The 25300-nt window shown below is 35.8% G+C and overlaps 1 protein-coding gene across 7 annotated transcripts in view; it reads right to left on the minus strand.

The window, feature by feature from the left end:
* The window catches only part of RYR2 (ryanodine receptor 2), a 794036-nt gene that overhangs the window by 114553 nt on the left and 654183 nt on the right, over positions 1-25300 (minus strand). For all 7 annotated transcript variants that reach the window (XM_077998277.1, XM_077998259.1, XM_077998275.1 and 4 more), the window contains 9 exons: positions 23182-23242; positions 21733-21971; positions 20114-20195; positions 16880-17010; positions 12559-12879; positions 11058-11298; positions 10588-10675; positions 7927-8019; positions 566-736 (listed from right to left, as the gene is read on the minus strand). In XM_077998277.1, the coding sequence (XP_077854403.1) occupies positions 566-736; positions 7927-8019; positions 10588-10675; positions 11058-11298; positions 12559-12879; positions 16880-17010; positions 20114-20195; positions 21733-21971; positions 23182-23242 (1427 nt within the window). The remainder of the gene's footprint in view (positions 1-565; positions 737-7926; positions 8020-10587; positions 10676-11057; positions 11299-12558; positions 12880-16879; positions 17011-20113; positions 20196-21732; positions 21972-23181; positions 23243-25300) is intronic.

The raw sequence follows: 25300 nt of genomic DNA on the forward strand, positions 1-25300 counted from the left end.
ACTATGTCCTCCAATTTACATAAATATAAAATAGAAATTCCAGTGTGCAAAATACTGCATCCTCATTTGCATAGCTATGAAGAACAGAAACTTAGAGGACATTGTAAAATCTTGAGAACTTAAATCTTGCAGAGGAGAACAGCAGCTGATTTAAAAGTCAACACCTTATCTATCCACAGTTGGCACAATATATTACGCTTCTAACATTGAAAAATCACCCTTCATAAATCTGAATATACTTCTCATCACAAACTTTCTATAGAAGTTTATATGAAATCCATTTTTTTCACTAAGCGGAGATTGGTTTGTATCTTTTCTGTTCGGTTCTTGAATGTGCCCCAGAGGTGATTAACATAACTTAGAAATAAAAACAGCCTCAAAAAAAAAAAAAAAAAAAAAAAGAAGCAGCCTTTATGTTTGAGTCTTGGGACCTGTCTAGAAAACCTGCTTAATAAAACATGTCATGCAAACGAAATACTGACACAGGGCAGTGAGACAAAGGAATCAAACACTGGGAGTCTGGAGGTCAGACGATCATTACTGCTGGGATGAAAAGGAGACTTACCAGGCTAAATCGATTTTTGGCTAGAGCAATGAGCTCCTGGTCCCCTGGGGCACAGATGTTCAACCCAATGGGCAGTAAGCGCTTCAGAGCTGCTACAATCAGAGAGGTCTGCATGGAATACCGATCTCCTTTGCGCTTCATTTTCTTCCTTTCCTGATCAGAAACCGCTGCCTATGGAACAAGAGAAGTGCTGGGATCTGAACCTGCTTCTCTCACATGTAGAACCACTACAACTCTTCTCTAACTTGTCACTTTGTCTTCCTCATTTTCTGCTGCTCCCTAGTTTTGAAAATCTTCCTGTCTTGAAAATAATTTTTCTCTTCCCATCTTAGCACCTTTTGCTAATTTTAAGTCCTGCCCTCAGATTCCTATTATAATTCACTGATATGCATTCCCATGTAATTTTTAGAAGAAAAATGAAAATTGTAATTTTAGGGAAGCAGATAAATATATAAAAATGCTATAGTAATTTCAGATGTGTGCTTTCTAATTTTCAATGCTTAAGAAAGAAATATAAGAATAAAGGGCTTATTTTTCCTTTGACAAATGCTTGCTTTGAAATATGTATACATGTATATGGTGTGTGTATGTGTGTGTGTGTGTGTGAGATCTAATATATCTAGAACAGTTACAAAATGCATTTTCCTTTTATACAGTCTGCAAACTTGTCTTCTTAGAGCCTCAGTCCCTGTCTAATAGAAATAGAAGTAATATACTCATTGGAGTTTCATAAATACTCAGGACTATCTGGATAACCAGTTTACAATTGAATACTGCCATGTTACTCAAGGACTCTCTCATGATGTTTTTGAGGCTTATGCTAGCAACACAGGGTCACCTTAAATGACAGAGTCTAACTTTCACGGGGTAATGAGTATTCTATCAAGAGGGCATGTTCTAATGTCAAAATGAAAATAATTGTACCACATCCACTTATTTGTGCATGTCAAACATTTGGTAGCAGGAATTCAAACTTGCAACATAGTTCCATGATAATGAAATGATCAAGAAAAATGTTTTAATATTTACAAATATAAATATATTGTAATAGTCTTGGGCTACTGAGAAAAAAAACAAAACAGAATTTAATATACAAATGATCTGTTTTACTTAACAGAAGGTAAAATATATCATAGCATGAGGTTGAAAGATATTTTTAGGATAGCAAAAGTAGTGAAACAAGTAAGTCACCATACAGCAATGCTAGCTTCTGTATTACGTTATAAAATTTATTGTGTAATAATTATACTATATATTGATATGTTAAACCTATAATTTTCTGAACCATAGCAGTAAGAATCACACTTCTGTTCCAAAAAGATGTGCTTATTGTATGAATCCCATTTTTATATGTACCAACTTGTAAGAGATTATTCTAAGTTTATTAGGAAAAACATGATGAATAATTTGTACTGTTAAGTTGATTAATTCATTAAAAAATGGATCAGTCATTTAAAATGGGCTCTTTGTTCAAACGACAACATAACTAAAATGATAAAAATAATTACCCAAATGAAGAACGACTATCTGAAAAATTAAGCAAATTGATACAAATTATACAAACATACTTCTATCCAATACTAGTAATTTAGTTTCAGCAAAGCAACATCCCCAGTGTAGTCTAAATTGTATTGGTTTGGAGTTTTCCTAGTCTAAATTTGTTGGTGTTAGAGTTTTCATTGATTTTAACCTGGAAAGTTCTTCTGGTTTTATGGTCGTAGAGGCAGACGGAGCTTATATCTGGTTTAATATTTATAAATATTTGTGAGCTTATAATAAAAATAATCAACACTAAACGCATCTACAAATTACTCAATTTTGAGTAATACTAGGCAAATGAATTCCTACTTATACACAAACAATAATTTTGCTTTCCACCCGAGAAGAAATCTAGAACTGGAAAGAGTAGTAAATATTTGAATATTTATGGGTGATATCACTGTTAATATGAGGAAATTAAATCTATAAGCAATAAAATATCCTCCTGTACACATATATTGGGTATCTTTTGTTCATTTGTTTAGTGCCTATTTCCTCGCCAAACTATGTAGCTCCTTTGGGGCAGCTGCCAAACCTGTTTTGTCCTTTCTCTGTATTCAAAGCCAAGCACTGTGCCTTGCTCATAGGAGCAGCTTGATAATTTAAACAGAGCCGCCAAAGCTAATGAATTTGCACACTTTTTCATTTTCAATCTGAGCATTTGGATCAGTTATGAAGATGTAATAACATGGCCCATATGTGGGCATATTTAAGAAGGAAAGTGGGATAACCTGAGCCCTTTCTTAAATCAATCACCTGAGTGCTTTTTCTTTTTCTTTTTTCTTTTTTTTTTTTTTTTTTTTTTTTGAGACAGAGTCTTGCTCTGTTACCAGGCTAGAGTGCAGTGGTGCGATCTCGGCTCATTGCAGTGTCCGCCTCCTGGGTTTAAGCAATTCTCTGCCTCAGCCTCCCAAGTAGCTGGGATTACAGGTGCCCACCACCATGCCCGGCTAAATTTTTTTGTATTTTTAGTAGAGATGGGGTTTCACCAACTTGGCCAGGCTGGTCTTGAACTTCTGACCTCGTGATCCACCTGCCTTGGCCTCCCAAAGTGCTGGGATAACAGGTGTGAGCCACCGCATCCGGCCACCTGAGCCCTTTCTTAAATCAATCAATCAATCAATCAATCAATCAACCTCTGCTTCTGCCTCCTCTCTCTCTCACACACCAACAAACATACAAATATGATTGTAGCGATTTCACATAAAATAGCCTTAAATTTAATAGTGGACCAGGAAAATAAGAAAGACATCAAACAGACTCTTTTTCAAAGATACTATTAGACTTGAGCAAAAGCAGTGCTATGGCTGCATAAAATGGGATAGTAGCAGGCTCCACCACCCTCTCTCCTCATGACCCATCTAGAAAAGACTCATTTTTCAATACCTATTCAAATCTTCACTTACCTCTGACATCTTTGACTATCTTATCAATTTCTTTGTCTCATACATTTTCTAAGTACTTATTAACTATATGATTGTTAGATATCCAGTTGCACTTTAACTTTATCAATTTGTTACTACAATTCATATCTGTTAAAATTTGTTGCATGCCTACAATCTGCGAGGCACGATACACACATTATTCTGATGTTTACAAGCCTCCATCAAGGTAAGCAACATGACAAGCATTTTGCTGCTACCAACAATGAGGTTTAAGATGAGTGAAGGGATTATGAAGTGGCAGAGTCAGCACTCCAGGCTGATCTGCCTCTGAAAGCCAAGCTCTCTCCTTTACCACATTATGAACGGGAAGCACAGTTTTAATCGGTTTCACAGGACCTTTCTGTGGGAACTTACAAAAAATGTTCTAATATTCCTACAATGAAATAGCCTACCAAAAAAAAAAAAAAAAAAAAAAACCCACAAAAAGATACCTTTTTGTATTTTAGATATAGTAATTATAAAAATGAGCCTAGCTTTAAATGTCCAAGGCCTGTGATTATATTTCGACAGGAAATGAAATCTTAAGAAAAAAATAGAGTACAATTGTGTAATGCAACAGGCAAAACCCACCTTTTCTCACACCCACAAATAAACACAGAGAACCTGTAATAAACGCTATCTATCAATGCTATCTATCTATCTATCTATCTATCTATCTATCTATCTATCTATCTATCTCTCTATCTATCTGGTTTTCTTTTGTTTTGTTTTGTTTTTTGAGACGGAGTTTCACTCTTGTTGTCCAGGCTAGAGTGCAATGGCACAATCTCGGCTCACTGCAACCTCCACCTCCTGGGTTCAAGCGATTCTCCTGTCTTGACCTCCTGAGTGGCTGGGATTACAGGTGCCCGCCACTACGCCAGGTTAATTTTTCATATTTCTAGTAGAGACGGGGTTTCACCACATTGGCCACGCTGGTCTCAAACTCCTGACCTCAGGTGATCTGACTGCCTCGGCCTCCCAAAGTGCTGGGATTACAGGCGTGAGCCACCGTGCCTGGCCTGGTCTATGTTTTTTAAAATAAGTTACAAAAACCCCAAGTTTCATAAGACAAGTTAGGAAAATTTCAAACATATTATTACAAATTTCAGCAATGCTAGCCATATAATGTGGTGCCACTGTGGATTTCGTACCACTGCAACAGTGAGTCAGTAAACGCAAAGTAAAATAAGATGCATTTTTTAAAAGCCCAATGACCACATTTATAAATTCTTTAAAGTCAAAATTTATTTCATCCATATTAATTAGGTAGCTACTAGGCACCAAGCACTGCATTGAGCTTTAGAGTTAGCAAGTGAATGACGTATGTTTCCTGCCCTTGAGGGACAGATATCTAAGTCACAGATGGGCTGCAGAACAAGGGGCCACGTGCCCTGCTAGGAGAAACCAAGGGCTAAGAGGGCACATGGGAAAGCAGAAAGAGAAAGGCTTCGCTGTAGAGAAAGCAGTCATATGCTATTCTGTTGGTGCAAAAGTAATCACAGTGTTTGCCACTGAAAGTAATAGCAAACACCGGGGTTACTTTTGCATCATAATACATATAGCTCTGTCATATGCAAACTGACATACTGAGTAAAAGTCAACTAAGGTCCACTTTTCACAGTGATCACCACCATTACACATATCCCTGAGGGTTTCCATGCCACACATAGGTGGTCACTTTCTTTCCTTATGGCCAATTTTCTATGCACTGGCCTCTCTCTGCCTTGTGAGCTATGTACCTTTTGCTCTATGTCAAAATGAGGTCCCTTCTCCCGGATCACCATATTCTAGACTGGCCTGCTGGCTTCAATCTATTTTCTATTTAGAAAATAGTTTTGGAACTGGCACTGCATGCAAACAGTGATTATCCCCTGCTTGAGTGACTGGCTGAAGACTGATAGGAATCACTTGTCCTCTGGTTCCTGTTTCTACTTGCATTTGGTCTAAATCTGTTTGAAAGGAGTTCCTTTTTCCTTGAGAACTCTGCAGGGCGGCTCTCTCTGCCGCTTTGATGCCTCAGGCAGATGGTTTGAGATCTTGTTACAAGAATCCCTGAAGCACTCGGCATCTCTCCCTTCTCAGCATTATGGGGGAAACAATTCTGCATCCACTCCGCCTCATAGGTAACACCTACGGCAATCCTCCTGTTAATCACTCTCGGCACTAGGCTTGGGTCCTTCATGCCATCCAGGTTCAGCAGAGCCCCCAATCATGCTGAAAAACTGCAGTTCCTGTGCTTCTATGGCAGACATAATGTGGACATCATGATTTCTTGAGCAAAACAATATAAAACATGAATGTGTTGACTCTATTGTTTGAACTAGAAGCATTATTTCAAGCAAAAAAAAAAGTGTATTATACCTACATGATATAAAATTACAAATAATTTTTTTAAACTTTTAAAAATAAGCTAAGTATAATCAGTAATTTCTAAAAATTTCAACTTTATTACCATTATTTTCTTTCTTTCTTTCTTTCTTTCTTTCTTTCTTTCTTTCTTTCTTTCTTTCTTTCTTTTTTTTTTTTTTTTTTATAAAGATGGTCTCACTCTGTGGCCCCAGTTGGAATACAATGGTGTGATCATAGCTCATTGCAGCCTTGAACTTCTGGGCTCAAGCAATCATCACACCTCAGCCTCCTTAAGTGGCTAGAACTACAGGTGTGTGCCACCACACCTGGCTAATTTTTTAACATATTTTGTAGAGATAGGGTCTAACTATGTTGCCCAGGCTGGTCTCGAACTCTTGGCCTCAAGCAGTCCTCCCACCTTAACCTCCCAAAGCCCTGAGAATTACTATCATTTTCTATATGTTTTGCCTCAGAGTACTATAAGTCATATATTAAAAAAAAAAAACAAAAAACTCAATTTTTTAGTTTGAGAAAATTTGTGGGTCAGAAATGTTAAAATTAAGAGGCTTTACCCATTACTTCCCTTTTTTCTTCTTGCAAATAAGACTAAACTGTGTTACTATTAGCCAATGTTTATGGATGTCTCACTCTACGTTCTACAATGTGTAGTGCTTTGAGAGCATCTTTGAGAATCACTGGACTCGACTGATGGAAAAGAAGGAAAAGGATGTCTGCACAGGAATACACAGACTTCTCCTGGCATTAGCTTCTAGTTCATGTGCTGTCAGGTCAAACACATGGCATTCAAAACTCTAAACAAGACTAGGCCTATCAAGCAATGCCATTCTATTTCCCTGGTGGCAGATTGCAGAGCAGGCCTGAGGATCCGGTGACTTCTGGAGGTCAGTGGAGTGGGTATACCCAAGCTACTCTGTTGCCAGAATGTATTAAGTCAGTAGAGGCTAATTTCCTCTGCCTGAGTACCACTCATTTTTGGATCTTTGGCCATTTGGCTGCCAAATATCACCACATGTAATATATTTATTTCTCATTTAGCAGGAATTACATATACAAAGCCCTTTAAAAACGTTGTAAATGGAAGCTCCTCTCCTCCCCAATACGATAGAGAAAACAAAAATCAGGAAAGATACTTCCCACTTCATGTGTGAGAACCTGGAATTCGTCCATGTGGCTTTTAAATAATGCAGCGAATTTATTTTGAGGTCTGTTTATTTGGTACACATAAGCACACAAATATTCACACTTGATGGATACATAGTGTTGACGTATTAAACACACATTATACTGACTGATAATTTTGTGAGTGGGGTGTGGTGTGTGCGTGTGTGTGAAGAATGTCTTTATTCTGTTGCTCTGACATCTTGGAGAATTGCTAATCCTGGGGAGACAGCAGTCCCTCCCATGGTTAGGCAATTCCTAGAGAAGGAAATGGGTTCCTTGGTCCGGGGAGCTTGCTTTTTGTATATAAATCAACTAATCCAGAGCCCACACTGACCCCCACCTCCCCCAAGGGGCTCTTATACTCTGGGCTACTATCCACCTGCCCTAATCATTCTGGGACTAGGTACCAGGCAACCAAGAACAGCCTCTCCGATGTGGAGCCCCTGAAAATTATTCAAATTAGCCAATCAGAAACCCATTTGCCATGCCTTGTCCATTCCTTCCAGTGGAGACCGTGAGGCAAGCTCTCACCCACGTCTTCTCCTTGCTTTCTCTGCCTCCTGACCAACCCTGACCCCTTCCCAACGGCCCTGCTTGGCATGGCATGCCTCCGGTTTCCAGGGATCTGTCAGTAGAAATGTCTTCCTTCATGACAGTCATTTCCCGTCTGCATGTCTTAACCACACCTGATTCAAACAAATTCCAGTAACCTTAAAACAGCTTGCGTGTTTTAACCAATTTATAACATTACCAAATCTATCAGATTCCAGTTACAAATCTTCGAAAATCTAAAAAAAAAAAGATCAATTCATGAAAGTCACATTCGGATATTTTCTAGAAGAGTGAAACAGTTTATAGTCATACCTTGGACATCTTGGACTTGGTATCAGTAATAAGGAAAGACATATTGTTGATTTCATTCTGTACAACGAAGTTCTGCTCTTCTCTTTTGAAATTCTGAGAAGTTGCAAAGGAAATTTCAGTTAAAACCACTTAAAGAAGTCTTTGTAATTAGAGGTTACACAGAACCTGCAAGCTTTTACAGAGATAAGTATTAATTTGATATATAAGAAACATCAAAAAAGGATACAAGTATTTCTTGAGTATCTAATGAGGGTACTTGGCTGGGAGCAACAGTTCTGTGAACTAGATATGAATATGCGCATTGCAAAGATGGGAAAACTAAGGTTCAGAAAATGTAATTGCAAGATCACACGTTTACCAAGGAGTAGCATGAATATTCAAACCCCTGATTAGCTGGTGAAAGGCATATACTGATTCCTAAGATTAATTAACCTAGACTTTCCAAGGACGCATAGAACTATGATGTAACTTTCTATTCTGTCAGATTTTTTACCTCTTTTTAAAATACCATATCATTATTTATTCCCTTTTAATTTGGGAACATAAAAAGACTAGCAAAATCAATTTATCTTTAAATATTTGGGGAAAAACATAACACATTAGCCAATGTATGTTTATATTAATATATGCCCATGAGATTCAAAAGTACATATTCAGATATTTTTGCTTATTCTTGAAAGTATTATTAGATGTTCATCTGAAAACCTACTGATTATGATAAATACTCTTGTTCCAAACTTTAATCTTGTACCTAAATCTAAAGACACTTCTTCAGCATTTTAATGATTGAGGAAGCTGAAGATTTGCAGTTCTTCAAATAAAAATATACAGTTTTTTTTTTGTTTTTGTTTTTGTTTTTTTTTTTTTTTGAGACAGAGTCTTGCTCTGTCGCCCAGGCTGGAGTGCAGCGGCGCAGTCTTGGCTCACCGCAAGCTCCGCCTCCCAGGTTCACACCATTCTCCTGCCTTAGCCTCCCCAGCAGCTGGGATTACAGGCGCACGCTGCCACGCCCGGCTAATTTTTGTATTTTTAGTAGAGACGGGGTTTCACCGTGTTAACCAGGATGGTCTCAATTTCCTGACCTCGTGATCCGCCTGCCTCGGCCTCCCAAAGTGCTGGCATTACAGGCATGAGCCACTGCGCCCCGCAAAAATATGCAGTTTTTAGTAATTTTTTCCTGGTATCCCCCTATTTTCCCATTAGGCATTCTAGGTGAAGTAACCCAACAGGAAAAACAAGAGGCAAAAAGCAAAAATTCATCTTTGTTCTTTGGCAACTCAAAATGGACTGATTTCTTCTGGAATTTATTTATTTATTCATTCATTCATGTATGTATTTAGGGACAGGGTCTGGCTCTGTCACCCAGGCTGGGATGCAGCTTGCAATGATAGGGCACTGTAGCCTCAAACTCCTGAAGTCAAGCAATGTTCCCACCTGTCACTGGGCATGCATATCTATCTATCTATCAGTCTGTCTGTCTATCTACATATCTAATCTATTTATCTTTTTAGAGTGGATTTTGAATTTTCCTTCATAATACCTTGGATGACCTATTGCATCCCCCAAACATGAGTTACACAGGATAAATAAATTTGTATCCTTGTGAAGATACAAATTTGCATGTTAAGAAATCATTATTTCATATATCCTTTCTGAGTGATTGTTTTTATGTATGTTTTTATATAAAGTTTCCTATTAAGTTTGACAGACTCCTCAGATATAGGCAATAAATAATATTTATTATCCCAAATATTAAATGTGAATACTTTATTTAAAAATAATGTGTTCAAAGTAATTTGATTTGAACACATAATATTTTACAGTCTGATGAAGTAAACTGGTAAGATAACTCAGATGATAAAACTGAGGTTGAAATTTTTATTTTTATTTTCTGTCTCCCATTTACAGAGTGACATAGAATTATAATAGATATAAAAATTCTAAACTTTTAAAATAATTCAGGATAATCATCAATGCTGAATTACCTATATTCTGCTAGTTACTGAAAATAAATGGTAGAATACTACACAATTCTTATGATAGAATATTATACAATTCTTATGATTAAAATCTTTTCCAGATTTAAAAATGTATAGTTCCACTTGCACTACACAAAATAGTGAAAATTCACCAAATATGTCCTTTAGAAATTCTATCAACAGGATTGTCAGTAGAAAGAAGCTTTATTTTAAAAGCCAACAGATTCTAAAATGTAAGCCAAACTAAATTCCTGTAGATGTAAAGTGTGTGAAGATAAAACAAATTTATGGAAGCAGTACCTTTACAAGTAATATGAGTGTGTGTTATTGTTGGAAATCGCTAGTCTATTTAAGCACATCTCAAACTGAGTACTGCATATTAAGAGAACAGAATGCCAAGAGATAGGGAAAGCTAAATAGTAAAAATAGTACATCTTAATGTAACGTCAATATTAGTCTAAAATTTAGGGGCAAATTTAAAATATGTTTATGGAGCGCAATTAAAAATTCCTGTGATTTTTTTTAAGAAGATAAATTGCAAAACTCAAAAGAGGGTTTATATTCCCTCAAACTCCTCAGGGGAACCTATCCTCTCTCCTCAACTGTTACATGAAACCTAGGAGGCAAGTAGGCAGGTGCCTACCAAACAGTAGGCGTGATCTGTCAATGTTTTCACACTCACATGGGATTTCGACCAGTAGATAAACACTTCTGCCACCATGCGGAAGAGCTCCTCTGCTTCCGGGTTAGGCTCCTTCAGCCACTTTGCCCTGGATCACATAATAAATAAAGCGGTTTCACAGCTACTCCTTAAAGTTAATTAAAAAAAAAATCACCCTCCTAAAGTTAAATGTACTGACCACAGAGCTCATGGTGGTTTCAGCATAGAGCTGTAACATTAAAAGAAAATTTAAACATCATAACTGTCAAACTGTTAACTTTTACATGCCAAATCAGAATGAAATGACCAACTTTGATTTTAAGGCGTTTTAATTTTAAGCCGAAAATTAACTTACCTATAAACAATTAATTATGTTATCATTACCAACAAGCTCATGGCCAAATAGTGAATGAAGTGATTCAAGAAGGACATGTGAGCCAAGAAAGGTTATCACTGAATTGGGGAAATTACTAAATTACTTTTGATCATACCTGTTATAGTCCACAAATCTAATCAAGAGAGGGTAGAAGGCATAGAGATCTCTGGCCAGCGTGGTGAACTCATCTAGGATGAGGAGTTCAGCCTCTGACATGTCCCCCCTGGCCTCGGCTTTCAGGTGGTCTTCCTCAGACACCACCATGGCTGCCTTTTTCTTGAGTTTCTCCATTAACGGCAAGAAATGAGTTTTCAAGAGCTGAGGTTTCACTTTATTTATTATAGGCTGGGAAAACACTGTTTAAAGACAGACATTAGTATTCTGCTCTGTATAACCATTCATTAAAATGATGAGAGATTATAATTATAATTGCAACATGATTAAAGCCTCCTTCTCCAGCACATGACTTCCTTAAGGGTACAGCTCATGCCTCAGCCATTTTTCTAGTCCAAGCTCTAATTGCATAGTTGCTATTACAAAAAAATGATTACTAAGTTGAATTCAATGATCTTCCTTGTTTTTAGAATAGATTGATAGCTAATTTAGAATGGAAAAAAAGATTTTCAGTCATTTTGGAAATCATTTTCACACAATAAATAAAATCCCCAAATGGAAAAGTTTCCCCTAACTCTTAGAATAGGAACAAGCTCTGCTACATAATTACTACATGAGACCACATGCAGTTATCTCATTTTAACTATCCCCATCCTTGGCCCAATGGAAGAGTTAGATTACATGGAACACTGCTCTCTTACTTAATAATAACCATAGTTATTAGTAATAGTTCTAAACTTGATTAGGCCATTTTTTAAAACTATTTTTTCCCTGAAGGTAACATATATGCACAGGGGAAAAGTACACAAGAGAAAAGTTAAAGTCAACCATAATCATCTATCCAAATTAATACGTCATTGCTGCATTTCTCTGGAGCTTTCATCAGTAGATACATTAATATACATATATATTACACACATAACATTCTGAATTCATTGTTTTAAAACCTCTTCATTTTGCCCTTCATAATATGAGGATTTCCAGGGCATAAAACATTGTTGGAACTTTAACATTTAAAGATGACATAATATTCTGGCATGTAGATGTACATAACTTATTTAGCCATATTCTAGTTATTGGATACTTAGATTGCTTTAAACTTTTCAATATAAATAATGCAATAATTGTAGATATTAGACTACATTTTTTTGGTTTACCCATTTTTTGGTTTAGCCACAGATGGCTAAAAGTGGATTGCTAAAAGTTGAACGTTTTATTTTTGTCTCTGGCTATAGACTCATTAGTTTTTCCTGCTGTGTTTATTGATTAATCTTACAGAGACTGACAAGTCAGAAAAATATTTACTTAAAAGTAGTAACTATTTAAAATAAACCCAATGCCTGTTTTTATCTACATTAAACAACAGCATGACAAATAATGCTATTTTTGAGTAAAGAAAATATTAATAAAAATTGTGATGGGAAAATTCTAGTTTATATATTTAAAATTCTTTTGGAAATAAAATAGATTGAAGGGGTACAATGTCTTCTTCTGATTCTTACCTGCTAGCCTCTTCATCCAGGCTCCCTCATCAATCCCCAAGTTATTATATATGATTTTCAATATGTTCCCTAGAAGTGTGTTCATGTGCTCTGAGTTCAGGGCTGTGCAGCACATCTCGGCCCGTTCTGGATTGTTCTCAGGCCCATGCTCCCACCAACGAGACATGTAGCTGCAAAGCATGGGCAGTATGACTTCCATCACATGTGGCATTTGAGTGTAGCGAATGCCGGACTCAGCTAATTCCACGATTTCTTCCATGAGTTTCTCCAAAGACGGTATATTTGGACAAACATCTTCCACATTAGTTGGCAAACTGAGAGCTGGAGAAGTACACATAAAAAATGGATTATATTCAAAGAAAGTACTGAGATGATATGGCAGATTTCCACAGGCAACTATTGCATTTTGGACTTCAAAACTTAGCAAGACCTGGCATGCCTTTAACTGGCTCCTTCTCCTGTTTTTCAAGGTAGCTATTTCAAAGCTTCTGTTTCCTCCAAGTTCCTACTGTACCAACACTCCCAGAAAACAGCCATTCCTCCTACTTCACAGCAAACAAGAAGTATCAAATATTTCCTCCTCGAACTTTGCTGCTCTCACGACCTACAAGCCGTTTATGACTGGCTCCACACTGGCCTCCTTTCCCCGTCTCTGAGGATGTTTTGAAGTCCCCCACTCATGGCTCCACCGAATACCCGATGCCTTGCTCAGGCCTGTATTTTCAGGCCTCTAATACCTCCTACCCAGCAGATACTCAAATCTTTCCCGGATTACTTAGCTTTCCAGGCACTCTCCATCCGCAGGAACAAAGCTGCTTTTCACTGCGCAGCAAAATCACACTTTACAACTCATCTTTCCAACGGTTCAGTGGCATTGCATATCCCTGACCAAATTCCCTTTTCCTAAAACTCCCTTCTTTCTTAACATCAATGTGCCCAGCCTTTCTGGCTCCCTCTGAACGTTGTCAGTGTCCTTACTGACTCTCTTCTCCTTGCTGAACTTTGTTGTTGTTGTTGTTGCTGTTGTTGAGACGGAGTCTCGCTCTGTTGCCAGGCTGCAGTGAGGTGGCACGATCTTGGCTCACTGCAACCTCTGCCTCCCCGGTTCAAGCGATTCTCCTGCCTCAGCCTCCTGAGTAGCTGGGATTACAGGCACGCAGCACCGTGCCCGGTTAATTTTTGTATTTTTAGTGGAGACAGGGTTTCACCATGTTGGTCAGGCTGGTTTTGAACTCCTGACCTCGTGATCCACCTGCCTCGGTCTCTCAAAGTGCTGGGATTACAGGCGTGAGCCACCACGCCTGGCCCTTGCTGAACTTTTAAATGCTGATTATCTTTAGGAATCTATCTTTGATTCTCTTCTTGTTTTTGGTTTGCATGTTCATCTAGACAATTTTGGCCATTCTTTCTGCTATAAGCTAATATCTCTAAAGCCATGTTTCTTAGAAACTGTTCTGACTCATCCTGGATGTCTCAACCACAACTAAAACACAATGGGTCTAAATTTAAACTTCTCCTTTTCTCTCCAGCCTATCTTGAGCATGCACTAACTTGGTGGGGACATTATCCAGTCAGTCACCCAGGCAAAAAACCTGGGAGAACGTCTAGGCTGTGATGCTCCCTCATCTGCCACACGAGATGACTCCCCCTCTAGGAGCTCTCACAATCAACACACATACACGCTGTCCGAGGGGCCTGCTCAGTCACCTTGCTCTTGAATTACCACCTATTCTAATTGCTGACTTACAGCTATTCATGTTCCTTATTGTTGTCTGTTGTCAGGATACATTTCTGAAATGCAAATCTACTCATTTTACCTTTTTTTTTTTTTTTTTTTTTTTTTTTTTTTTGAGACAGAGCCCTGCTCTGTTGCCCAGGCTGGAGTACAGTGGTACTATCTTGGCTCATTGCAACCTCCACCTCCTGGGTTCAAGAGATTCTCCCGGCTCAGCTTCCCGAGTAGCCGGGATGACAGGTGCCCACCACCACACCCGACTACTTTTTTTATTTTTAGTACAGATGGGGTTTCACCATGTTGGCCAGGCTGGTCTCGAACTCCTGACCTCAGGTGCCTGCCTCCGCCTCCCAAAGTGCTGGGATTACTGGTGTGAGCCACTGCGCCCGGCTCATCTTACCTTTTTAAAGCCAGTAAAAGAATTCTATTTGCCACTGGTACAGTCCCCACTCCTCACCTGACATAAAAAGCCTTCCTCCCCTCTTTCTAGCTTTCTATTACTGTCTCATCTTTCACCCTTTACTTTCCTGAATGCTATCTCCAACCATGTTAGAATGCTTGAAGTTTCTCCTCATGTAGCAGAGTTTCAGTCTTCCTAATCTCAAGACTCATCTTGTATCAGCTTTGTGAAGTCTTTCCAGGTGTTCCTGGCTAAAACTGCCTTTTTTGTTGTCCCCAGTACTCTTTATTTTTATTATTATTATTATTTTTGAGACAGTGCATTGCTCTGTTGCCCAGACTTGAGTGCAATGGCATGACCTCAGTTCACTGCAACCTCTGCCTCCTGGGTTAAAGCGATTCTCCTACCTCAGCCTCCCAAGTAGCTGGGATTATAGGGGCCTGGCACCATGCCTGGATAATTTTTGATTTTTAGTTGAGACAGGGTTTCACTATGTTGGCCAGGCTGGTCTCGAACTCCTGACCTCGTGATCCACCCACCTTGGCCTCCCAAAGTGCTGGGATTATAGGTGTGAGCCATTGTGCCCTGGCCCCAATGCTTTTTATTCTTAATTCTATCACATATGTTATCGATCTTTCTCCCTCGACTGCCACTAAAAAGTCCCTGAGGAAAAAAATTGTCTTCTTCATCTTTGTATCGTATCTCCCTCATCTACCACAGTGTACATCACAAACAAGTATATGTTGAATGACTGAAAAATGAAATCATTACATTCAATTTCTTTACTTTGTTATGCAAATGATATTACAGAAACGTAAGCAGGTAAATTATCTGCTTTGTGTATTTCCTTATCTGTAATGAAATAACAAATCTGCTTCATTATTGGTTCATAGCAAAAATATGAACTGATCAAAAGCCTCAATAAGTCAACCTTTATATGTTTACACAGAAGATTAAGAGCTCAAACAACCATTTTTCACTAACTACTTACAAATATATTGTGGAAATTATGTGGAAAAATATTACGAAGCACATTCAACGTATTTTTCTTTAACTTCATGTTTTATATAAAGTCAGAATTATAAAATAGTCAAATAATGATTACATGAATTATTAAAAGATTCCTTACTTCATGAAATTCACTATAAAATCAATATAACCAGCAGCTCCCATAAAAACATGAGTTATACAGAGAAATAAGCTAATAAACAGGTATGAATTTATGAACAGCAAACAATCCTTGCCCAAACTGTGAGAGCTCTTTAGGGCTATTGGAAAACAACTAAAATATAATAAACTTTACCAGACTTAGAAGACATTAAACAGGAAAAACGTTCCATAAGAGATCACTTTTGTAGTGTTCAGGCTATGAGAACTGTGCTTTGATTGCTTGAAAGTACTGATTAGAAGAATAACTAGTTTATACTTTATTATTTGTATATCCAACTCAATTCAAATCCTAGTTAATAATTCAAATGACTTCTCAAAGTCCAACCATTGAAATCATCAGCAAGGGTTCAAAAGCTTTCTTAACTGGGACAGTGGAGAAAATGGGCCTATCTGCCCAGTGAATAATCAGATTTTCCTAAACGCAACATGAATCATGAGGATCTACAGATTCTCTTTATCTATATAGGGAAACATAAATCTTAGGGACACATAAGCGTGGGCCAGGTACAGATTTAAAGTCATTGATTAAGTGTCTCTCAGATTTATGTTTTAAAGTGTTTTCATGAAAAAAGCTTCAACTATTAAAAAATCACATGGAATAAAATTGTCCTAATAAGGTAGACATATCTGGTGAAAAAGAAATAATTAAAGGTATAAATTCATAAAATCTAAGTAATAAAAATGGCATACACCTTGCTGACAAACTATAATAGATAACTGAATCATAAATCAGACCAACCTATTTTTTCCATATTTGATTATTATTTTGTCTTATTTTTAAGAGTTTTGTCTATAGCTCATTAACTGAGAAGAAATCCAATGAATTTTCTTTCAGAAATACTAGAGAAATTGAATATAGTATCCAAAAACATAGAATACCAAACAATAACATTTAAGAACAAACAAGATTGGAGATAGTAAACTGAAACAGCTCATTAAAAATCACTATCGGACAATATGATAAATATCAAGTATTAGCTTCATATTTCAAAGCACTGCACATGTTTCTGTGTTACCTGCTCTTTCTCGTGAAGACTTGGTATTGTAGATGGAGTAAATATTATGTTTGTCCAGATGAGTTTCCAAAAATGCTACAGGAAAGGCACCAGCAAACGCAGCAAGACATTCTCCTAATGCAGAACGTTGCCTGTAAGTAGAAAATGCTTATGTTTTAATGTCTTCCAAGTGAGTAACTAAAAAAGTCATATTACAATTAGCAAGTTTGACCTAAAAGGAATAATATTCCTATGAATTAACTTCCGAATCCAGTTTCTGCATTGCTAAACATCATGTGCGTTCAAAAGCAATATCCTTACCATTTGAAAAAAAGCTAAACTATCTATTAGCCAAAAATTATCTGTCAACTTTTTTCCTCATATCTGATTGGACTAGTCCTTTTATTTCATTAATTCACTTTAAAATTCTGTTTCAATTAGTGATTCTCAGACTGATTCTGATAATCTGTGTTGGTATTCCAGAAATATCAATGTTTCTTTTGGATGACTTATGTTAAAATATCTAGATTTTTAGATATTTTAGAAAAAGTTCCACTGTAACTTTTTCTAAATATCTATTTTTATCAAAATGTCTTTTCCTTACCTTTGAAATTTTATTTTTTTTGTTTTCCCCAATCACTTTATAATTGTAAAATTAATTGCACAAAAAACACTTAAAAACCAAGCCACCAAAAACCAAAACATTGTTCAGAACCTAAAAAAATGACCTCGAATTTTGTCCAGATAAATACATACGCAAAAACAACAATGACAAAAACAAAAGCAACAGCAGTAAGAAGGAATTAGAGGGTTTGAAAAAGCAGATATTAAAATACTTTTAAAAAATACTAACAATTCAGGCTATATGATACTGATTTATTCATAAAAAATCAAATAATAGAACAGAATAGAAATTCTAAATGTAATCCAGTAAATATATTACTCTATGTGATGGTTTATTTTACATCAGGGAATAAAATAAATATTTAATAAATGATTACTTTACACATGGTTGATGATTTTTAAAAATTTTAAGTTGAATCCTACATAATACCCAAGAGAAATAAAATTCAGATATATTTCTAGCAAATTCCCTTCTTATCTCAGAGATAATTGTTCCAGACATTCTCTGCTTTCCTCGAGCTTTCCACATGTCTTTTCTCAGCCATTGTCTGGCTTAGGACTCAAGTCATTCTTCATTGAGGAAATAGAAGCTACTAGACACAGACCTACCTGATATAGCTTCTACCTATTTTCTGTTGCATAGAGAAAAGTTATAAGCTTCGAAAGTCGCCTTCTAAAAGATACATTCTTGACTACCTTGTTCTGTAAATTGTCTGATTATTCATAGGACAAACTATCCCTCGCCACTATAATATTTATCAGTTTGCTTGTCTGTTTTGGTTTGGTTTCCTCCACCAGAAATAAAACCTATGAGAGTAGAGAAGTATCTTGTTTATTTCTGTATCCCAGCATCTGGCATTTAATAAATATTTAGGACACAAACAATAGGATTAAAAAGTTAAATATAAGGAACTGGAAGCATGTAAAGTCTAGGAGAATAAATGTTTGAAATTCTAACTGCTAAATGTGTAGTCTAAATTTATCGGAATCATAAAACTAAGGGGAAGAAACATACATGAAATAACTGATAGATTTGATTATGTCAAAATTACATAAAATTTGATTATATAAAAATTCAACATTACCATGTCATAAAATGCTATCTGCATACAATTTTAATATATAAACACTATAAAGGTTAAAAAAATGCTAAAACTCACAAAAACAGGAGAAACAATAGGCAAGAGGTTAATCATTTCAATAAACAAAAGCATTATTACAAATCAGCATGACGATACATTAAGAGAAAAATAGATGCAAGATGAGAAAAGCTAATTCATAAAGTAAAGAAACACAAATGGCAAGGTAAACATGAAAAAAATAGCAAGTAGATAGTAATCAGGAAAGTGCATTTGAAAATATAAATAGGAATCCTATATTTTAATGATCACATACACAAGCATGAAAAAGAAAAAAAGATAATCTGAGTAAGGAACAAGTGAGGAAGTTAGCATTCACTTCTAAAACTTGAGAATGTAAATGGAATCAATTTTCTGAAAACATAGTGAAATGAGTACTGTAATCCTGTAATACAGGCATACCCTTTAACCTACAATTCCAAATTCTGAGAATATAGCTAAGGGAAATAAGTATAAAAATACAATGGAATCTAGGAACATAGATCTAGCATTATACATATATTAGTGAAAAACAGAAAACAGCCAACATGTCAAAAATAAAGTCACATATCAATAAATTATACTTAATATCGTTCATAACCATAAAATAATATGAAAAATTGAGTTTACTTAAGATGAAGGTAAAAAATCTAAAATGTTCAGAGTAAACTCAATTATGTTTCTCCATTGATCTCATTTTCTATTTTTATGTACAACTGTCATCCTATTTTAATTATTGTAGCTTTATAGGTTTTAATATTTGGTAGCCCAAATGAGTACCTGTTCATTACTCTTTTATTCCCCTGCAAATTCTATTGGCTAGTCTCATGGGTTTATTCTTTGAAATAAACTTTTGAATGATTTTGTGAAGTTGGATAAAAAGCAAATTTCTGTTTGAAATTGTATTATAATTACAGATTAATTTGGGGAGACCTTATATCTATTCATAATTAAATCTTCTATCAGAAAATGTTTTTATTTATTCTGGCCTTTTAAAAAAACGTCCCTGTTTTTCTTCTCTGGTTCACAGAAATTTCTTACTAAAGTTACCAGTGATCTCTTTATTTTAAATTTACCGGGGATACCTTTTCTTACGTTACCTATTCACATCATTTAACACTGCAAATCACTCCGTCCTGAAACTTGAGAACATGAGAAAATAAAACTAAGTTTAATAACTGCTCAGATTCATGTTTACTTTGAATTTCTGATATATAATGAGAAACTGTACTAGCAGGTGCTTTCATAAGACTCAAACACTCTAAGTTGAAACTTCATATTAAGTATAGTCTTTACCATTAGTGTTTTACTTTCTTTTTATAACTCCATTGTCCTCTATTATATGAATTCTTATTTTGTTTAAAGATTGTCTAATTACTTCCAAGGAATTTCATAGGTCAATCCGGTTTAGTTTATAACCTGGAAACAGGTTATGAAATGAAGAGTCTTGAAATAAATAGTTATAAAACTTGAAGCAGCAATTAATACAAAATTAAACTTTAAAAATTCTTACCTCTCCACATAAATACTCTTGCTGGTTCCCAAAGCATATAAGCTAGTCAGAATTCTATAACAAGACACCTGGACATCTTCCACTAAGGAAAAAGAGAATCTCACTTGAAAGAAAAACCCACTTGTTTATACATTGTCCTGAGAAAGTTTAAGCTATATATTATTAAGTTTAGGCTATATACTATTCATCCATAAAAAACAATGAAATCATGTCTTTTGCAGCAACATGGATGGAACTGGGGGTTGTTATCTTAAGTGAAACAAGCCAGGCACATAAAGTCAAATATCACATTCCTCACTTATAAGTGGGTACTAAACCATGTGTACACACAGACATAGAGAGGAGAATAATAGACAAGACTCAGAAGAGTGAGGGGGCAGGAGGGGGTGGATGATGAGAAATTACTTAATGGGCACAACGTTCATTATTTGGGTGATGGATACCCTAAAAGTCCAGACAACTGTCCTTGTAACCCATACATTTATACAAATAAAAATAACTGAACAAAAGGCACATCTAAGCATGCTTTTTTTTTTTTTTTTTTGAGAGAGAGAGAGAATCTTGCTCTGTCACCCAGGCTGGAGTGCAGTGGCAATATTGGCTCACTGCAACCTCCACCTCCTGGGTTCAAGTGATTCTCTTGTCTCAGCCTCCCGAGTAGCTGGGATTACAGGTGCGCACCATCATGCCCAGCTAAGTTTGTGTTTTTAGTAGAGACAGGGTTTTGCCATATTGGCCAGGCTGGTCTCGAACTCCTGACCTCAGGTGATCCACCCACCTCAGCCTCCCAAAGTGCTGGGAATACAGGCATGAGCCACTGCGCCCAGACTAAGCATGCTTTCTTAAAACAAAATTTAAAATAAACATTCTGCCACTGGTAGTTGTGGCATCCACTAAGTAACAGCAGTTTTTGCACAGCTGTGCCCATCAACTGAGGAATGTAAAATGCATGAGTCTGAGTTGGTGATGCTGCTCAACAAAGGCTCATGTCCTGAGCAGGACAGTGGGGAGTTGAAGCAGCTCATGTGCTATTTTTTCCACATAATCTTGGGCATTCTGTGTATATTTTTATTAACTACCAAATGCCAGCCCCAAACAGAGGATTAAAGCTTCCCTAAAAACTGTCAGAAACCTCTAAACAGGATACTGAGACATTCTAAAAGAACAATTATTTAAACACAGACTTTGTCAATTACTTAGACACAGTCTTCACATTACTATGTTGCCAAGCTTGGAGAAACAATCTGCACTGACTCAGAAATAATTTGAAAACATTTAATGTTGCATGTTATATGGTCCAACTGCATTAAAACATTTACGTGAAAAGAGGCAAAATGTGGAAATAGTGATCGTTTGGAAACTTTACTTCAACAATGTGGAAGTTATTTTCTATAACCAGTACCTTACTGGTCTTCTCTGTGGGTGCATGTAATTCAGAGACCTATTTCTGTAAGAATGCTGTCTATCGCTCAAATGTCAACCTATAACATTTTGCAATAAAAAAGGCATTTTAACATGGAAACTGTTTTCGTAATCCAGATGTGGCTATTACTGTTTTTGATTGTACTAGAGGGTATTTTGATTTTTTTAAAAAAACTCCAAGATATAAATTTACATACATATGAGGTCTTCTCCGAACTGATGCTGGCCAATATGTTCAAATAATGACGACAGCATTGGAAGCAGGGCCACTGTGGTGTAATTGATAATCTGAGTAACCCCTTTGGGCTGGTTTCGGGTGTGAGTGAACTGGCCCTGCTTGAGGTTTTCCATGGTCTTCTCCAGATCCTCTGCGGCATTGTCCAGAAAAGCTCTGAGTGCACTTTTAACACTCTCCAGGCCAGTCTTCATCACTGTCCTAGAAAGTAAATAAAGGAGGACTCATATCTTCCAACAGGAACAAATGAAATATAAATGAAATGTGGTTCTCCTATGATGTTTATTTCTCCATTACTCTACCCACCTGGTAACTAACTTTTAAAATCAACTCTAAAACAAGTTTTTTCAATAACTTGAAGTTACAGCAGCACTGCTCTGTAAATTATCTTTTCCAAATACCTTCATAGTCAATTTATGAAAACCTTGCTGCAAAAGTCTGTGCTAACGCTGTATGTTTGTCATTAATGGCCTCCAATTTAACAAAACACAGTTTCTGAGTGAGTATAGTTAATCCCAAATCCAACAAAACGGAATGTTTCCTGAGGCGATGGGTAGAAAAAAAAAACATTTCATGCCAGCTAAACCAACTCAACAAATGATACAGAATGTTTGTGTTTTAAGGTGTAGCAATCAAGTCTTTTCTAAAGAAGCCACTGAAGGCTGAACTTCATACCCTAATGCCACAATTTCTAGTAGGAAGTGAGGGTCTGTAATGGTGTCTCCTTTTTGCATTTATTATAGAAAAGATCTTAAATGAAATCTTAAACACAAGAATGGATAATCAAAGAGTATTGTGGAATGTTCTCTTTAGGAGACATTTATAAACTTTTATTTAGATTTATCCTAGATATAAACTAAATGTATGGCTTAAAGGCTGAATCAATCGCGCTAAATGAATTGATTTTATATTTGGTCAACATGCTAGATTTCTGGTCAAGTTGACAGGGCAGAGTAGAAAGCACACAGATGGGAATTTGTCTGCCTACACACTTAGTATGCAATCTTAAACATCACTTTATTCATCTGTAAAATGAGAATAAAACTCTGTTTCCTAAAAAGCCAAATGTTATTATGAATGTTAAGCACAAATATCATGCCTGGTAGCTAATAAGATCTCCAGAATTGTCAGATTACCATTTTTTTCCTGCATGATATATTACCAATTCAACCCTCCTTTATGGTCCTAGCTGCTACAGAAATTACTTGAGATTAAATAATAATCTATATATGATCATAAAAATAAGCTGCCATTGTATTAATTTTGAAAAGTTTTTCTTTTCACCTACACTAAAGACTTCATTACAAATCCAAAGAATGAAATCAAGACTCTGGGTCCTTCTTAACATTCTTAAATATATACATGTATCATTATTATAGTAATTTATTTAAGTAAAAATGTATCCATTTACCTTGCATCCAAAGTCTGACCCAAAATATGAAGACAGTTGACAATTGATGTTGCATCATTGCCTGAAGAGGAAACAAAATGCCGTATAAATTGCCCTGAGAATTTCTCAATGTTCTTCTTTTCTACCAATATTTGTGCTAGAAAAATTAGTCAATGACACAACTCAACAGCAATAACTTAATTTAAAAGATTTTGTAATAATCAAGTTTGAAATCATGCAGTTTTTCTGCTTAAAAGTGGTTATGCAAATGTAAGTAGAAAAGCAATAAAGCATGTCTCATCAAATAGCTGACATGCCCAAGAAGCATTCAAAAGCATTGCACCAGGCTAAAAGAGTTTTAACCAAGGTTTTCAATAACCCTCTCTGCCTCCCATCTCACTGGATTTTTCAGTCTTATTGGTTACAAACTTTTAAAGTCAGCTCATATCCTTTATGAAATGAGGTGGGCTTAAAGTTTAAAATTTTTAATTCCATTTTAATTGCACCAAGTATTTCTGCTTTCTTATTTTATTCCACTGCATTAAGATGAATTAACTTGCCTGAATTCAATTGCATGAAGGTAAATTAATTTCCTTGAATGTTATTGGTCTTTGGCAAAAACCAAAAAGCACCAAACCATCATGTAAAAAAAAAAAAAAAAAAAATCAGAGGCTAAAGAAGTTAAATAATACTCCTATGAGATTTTGAGATGGTAGTAACTCCTCTTGAAAGTAATATAAAATTCACTCATTTTGATTGGCATATTTTACCAGGAAGTACAGAAATGTGAGTGATAAAAGCATTACATACACTTTTCTTTGTAATGGTGATATAGAAAGCAAATAAAATGATGAATTCAAGGTAACAAAATAATTTGACCACTTACAATACAGTTTGACATGATCAGTTCCTCATTTTACACACACACACACACACACACACACACACAATCATCTCCTGGGTGTTGAGATTGACAAATATTATTTGAATATTTGAATGTAAGTTTTTATAATACTGGTATATGTTATATTATTTATACAAAAAAGTAACCTAAAATGAATGACCTAAGTACACACTGAAATTAACAATTGTATTAGAACATAGGCAAACCAGTTTAGTGATATGATACAAATAAGAAAAAATAAGCTATTTATTACTGAGATTCTGAGTTTTTATAAAAATATTCCCTCATCTTGTGCTTCAAGTCTCAGAATTCCTGGTAATAATGAAGACAAAATGAGCAGAAAGGTAGGATTTGTTATTTCCCTGTCCATTGGTAGATGCCAGCTCTGGGCCTTCTCCTGGAACCCTTAGATGTATTCGTTTGATGATTAATTCATTTAACAAATAAAGATTAAAACCAGGCACTCTCAAATTTCCAGTAATAAACAAAATAGTCCTCGTGGTACTAGCATTTTAAAGGGGGATATAGATAATGAATCAGTAAGCAAACAACAACAACAACAAAATATTTAGCAAAATATCAGCATATAACACAATAGCAGGCCACAGTTAAATACATGTATAAAATATATTTGTTATATATAAAAATAGATTATATAAATATATAATATATAAGTACATAAATAAATTATATATAACATATATATTATATATAAATATAAAATATAAAGTACATACATATACATATAGGTGGGAGATGTCAGGTTCTAGACATCTATAGTACAACATAAAATATAAAGTACAATATAAAATATAAAGTACATTACATATTTGTTACAAATATATATATTCCAAATATATATATATTTGTTCCATATATATATATTTGTTCCATTTATATATATTTTTGTTCCATATATATATATATTTGTTCCATATATATATAAAATATCAGAAACTGGGTAGAATAACAGGGAAAGAGGTCACGAGTCCTTCCTGGAGGCAGCATTTGAGCAGAGGTTGGAATGACATGAAGAAACAAACCATCCATGTATCTGAGAAGGAGACCCAGGTACAGGGAAGAGCACATGCAAAGGCTCTGAGGCAAAAATGAACCTGGTGTTCCAAGCAAGGAGGGTCAAGTGGCTAAGGTGGTCAGAGCAAGAGGAAAGAAGCAGAGTATGAGGTGGGAGATGTCAGGTTCTAGTGCTTCATTAGAGCGAGCCCTTGGATTTTC

Source organism: Macaca mulatta, chromosome 1 (assembly GCF_049350105.2).
Source record: "Macaca mulatta isolate MMU2019108-1 chromosome 1, T2T-MMU8v2.0, whole genome shotgun sequence".
Taxonomy (NCBI): domain Eukaryota; kingdom Metazoa; phylum Chordata; class Mammalia; order Primates; family Cercopithecidae; genus Macaca; species Macaca mulatta.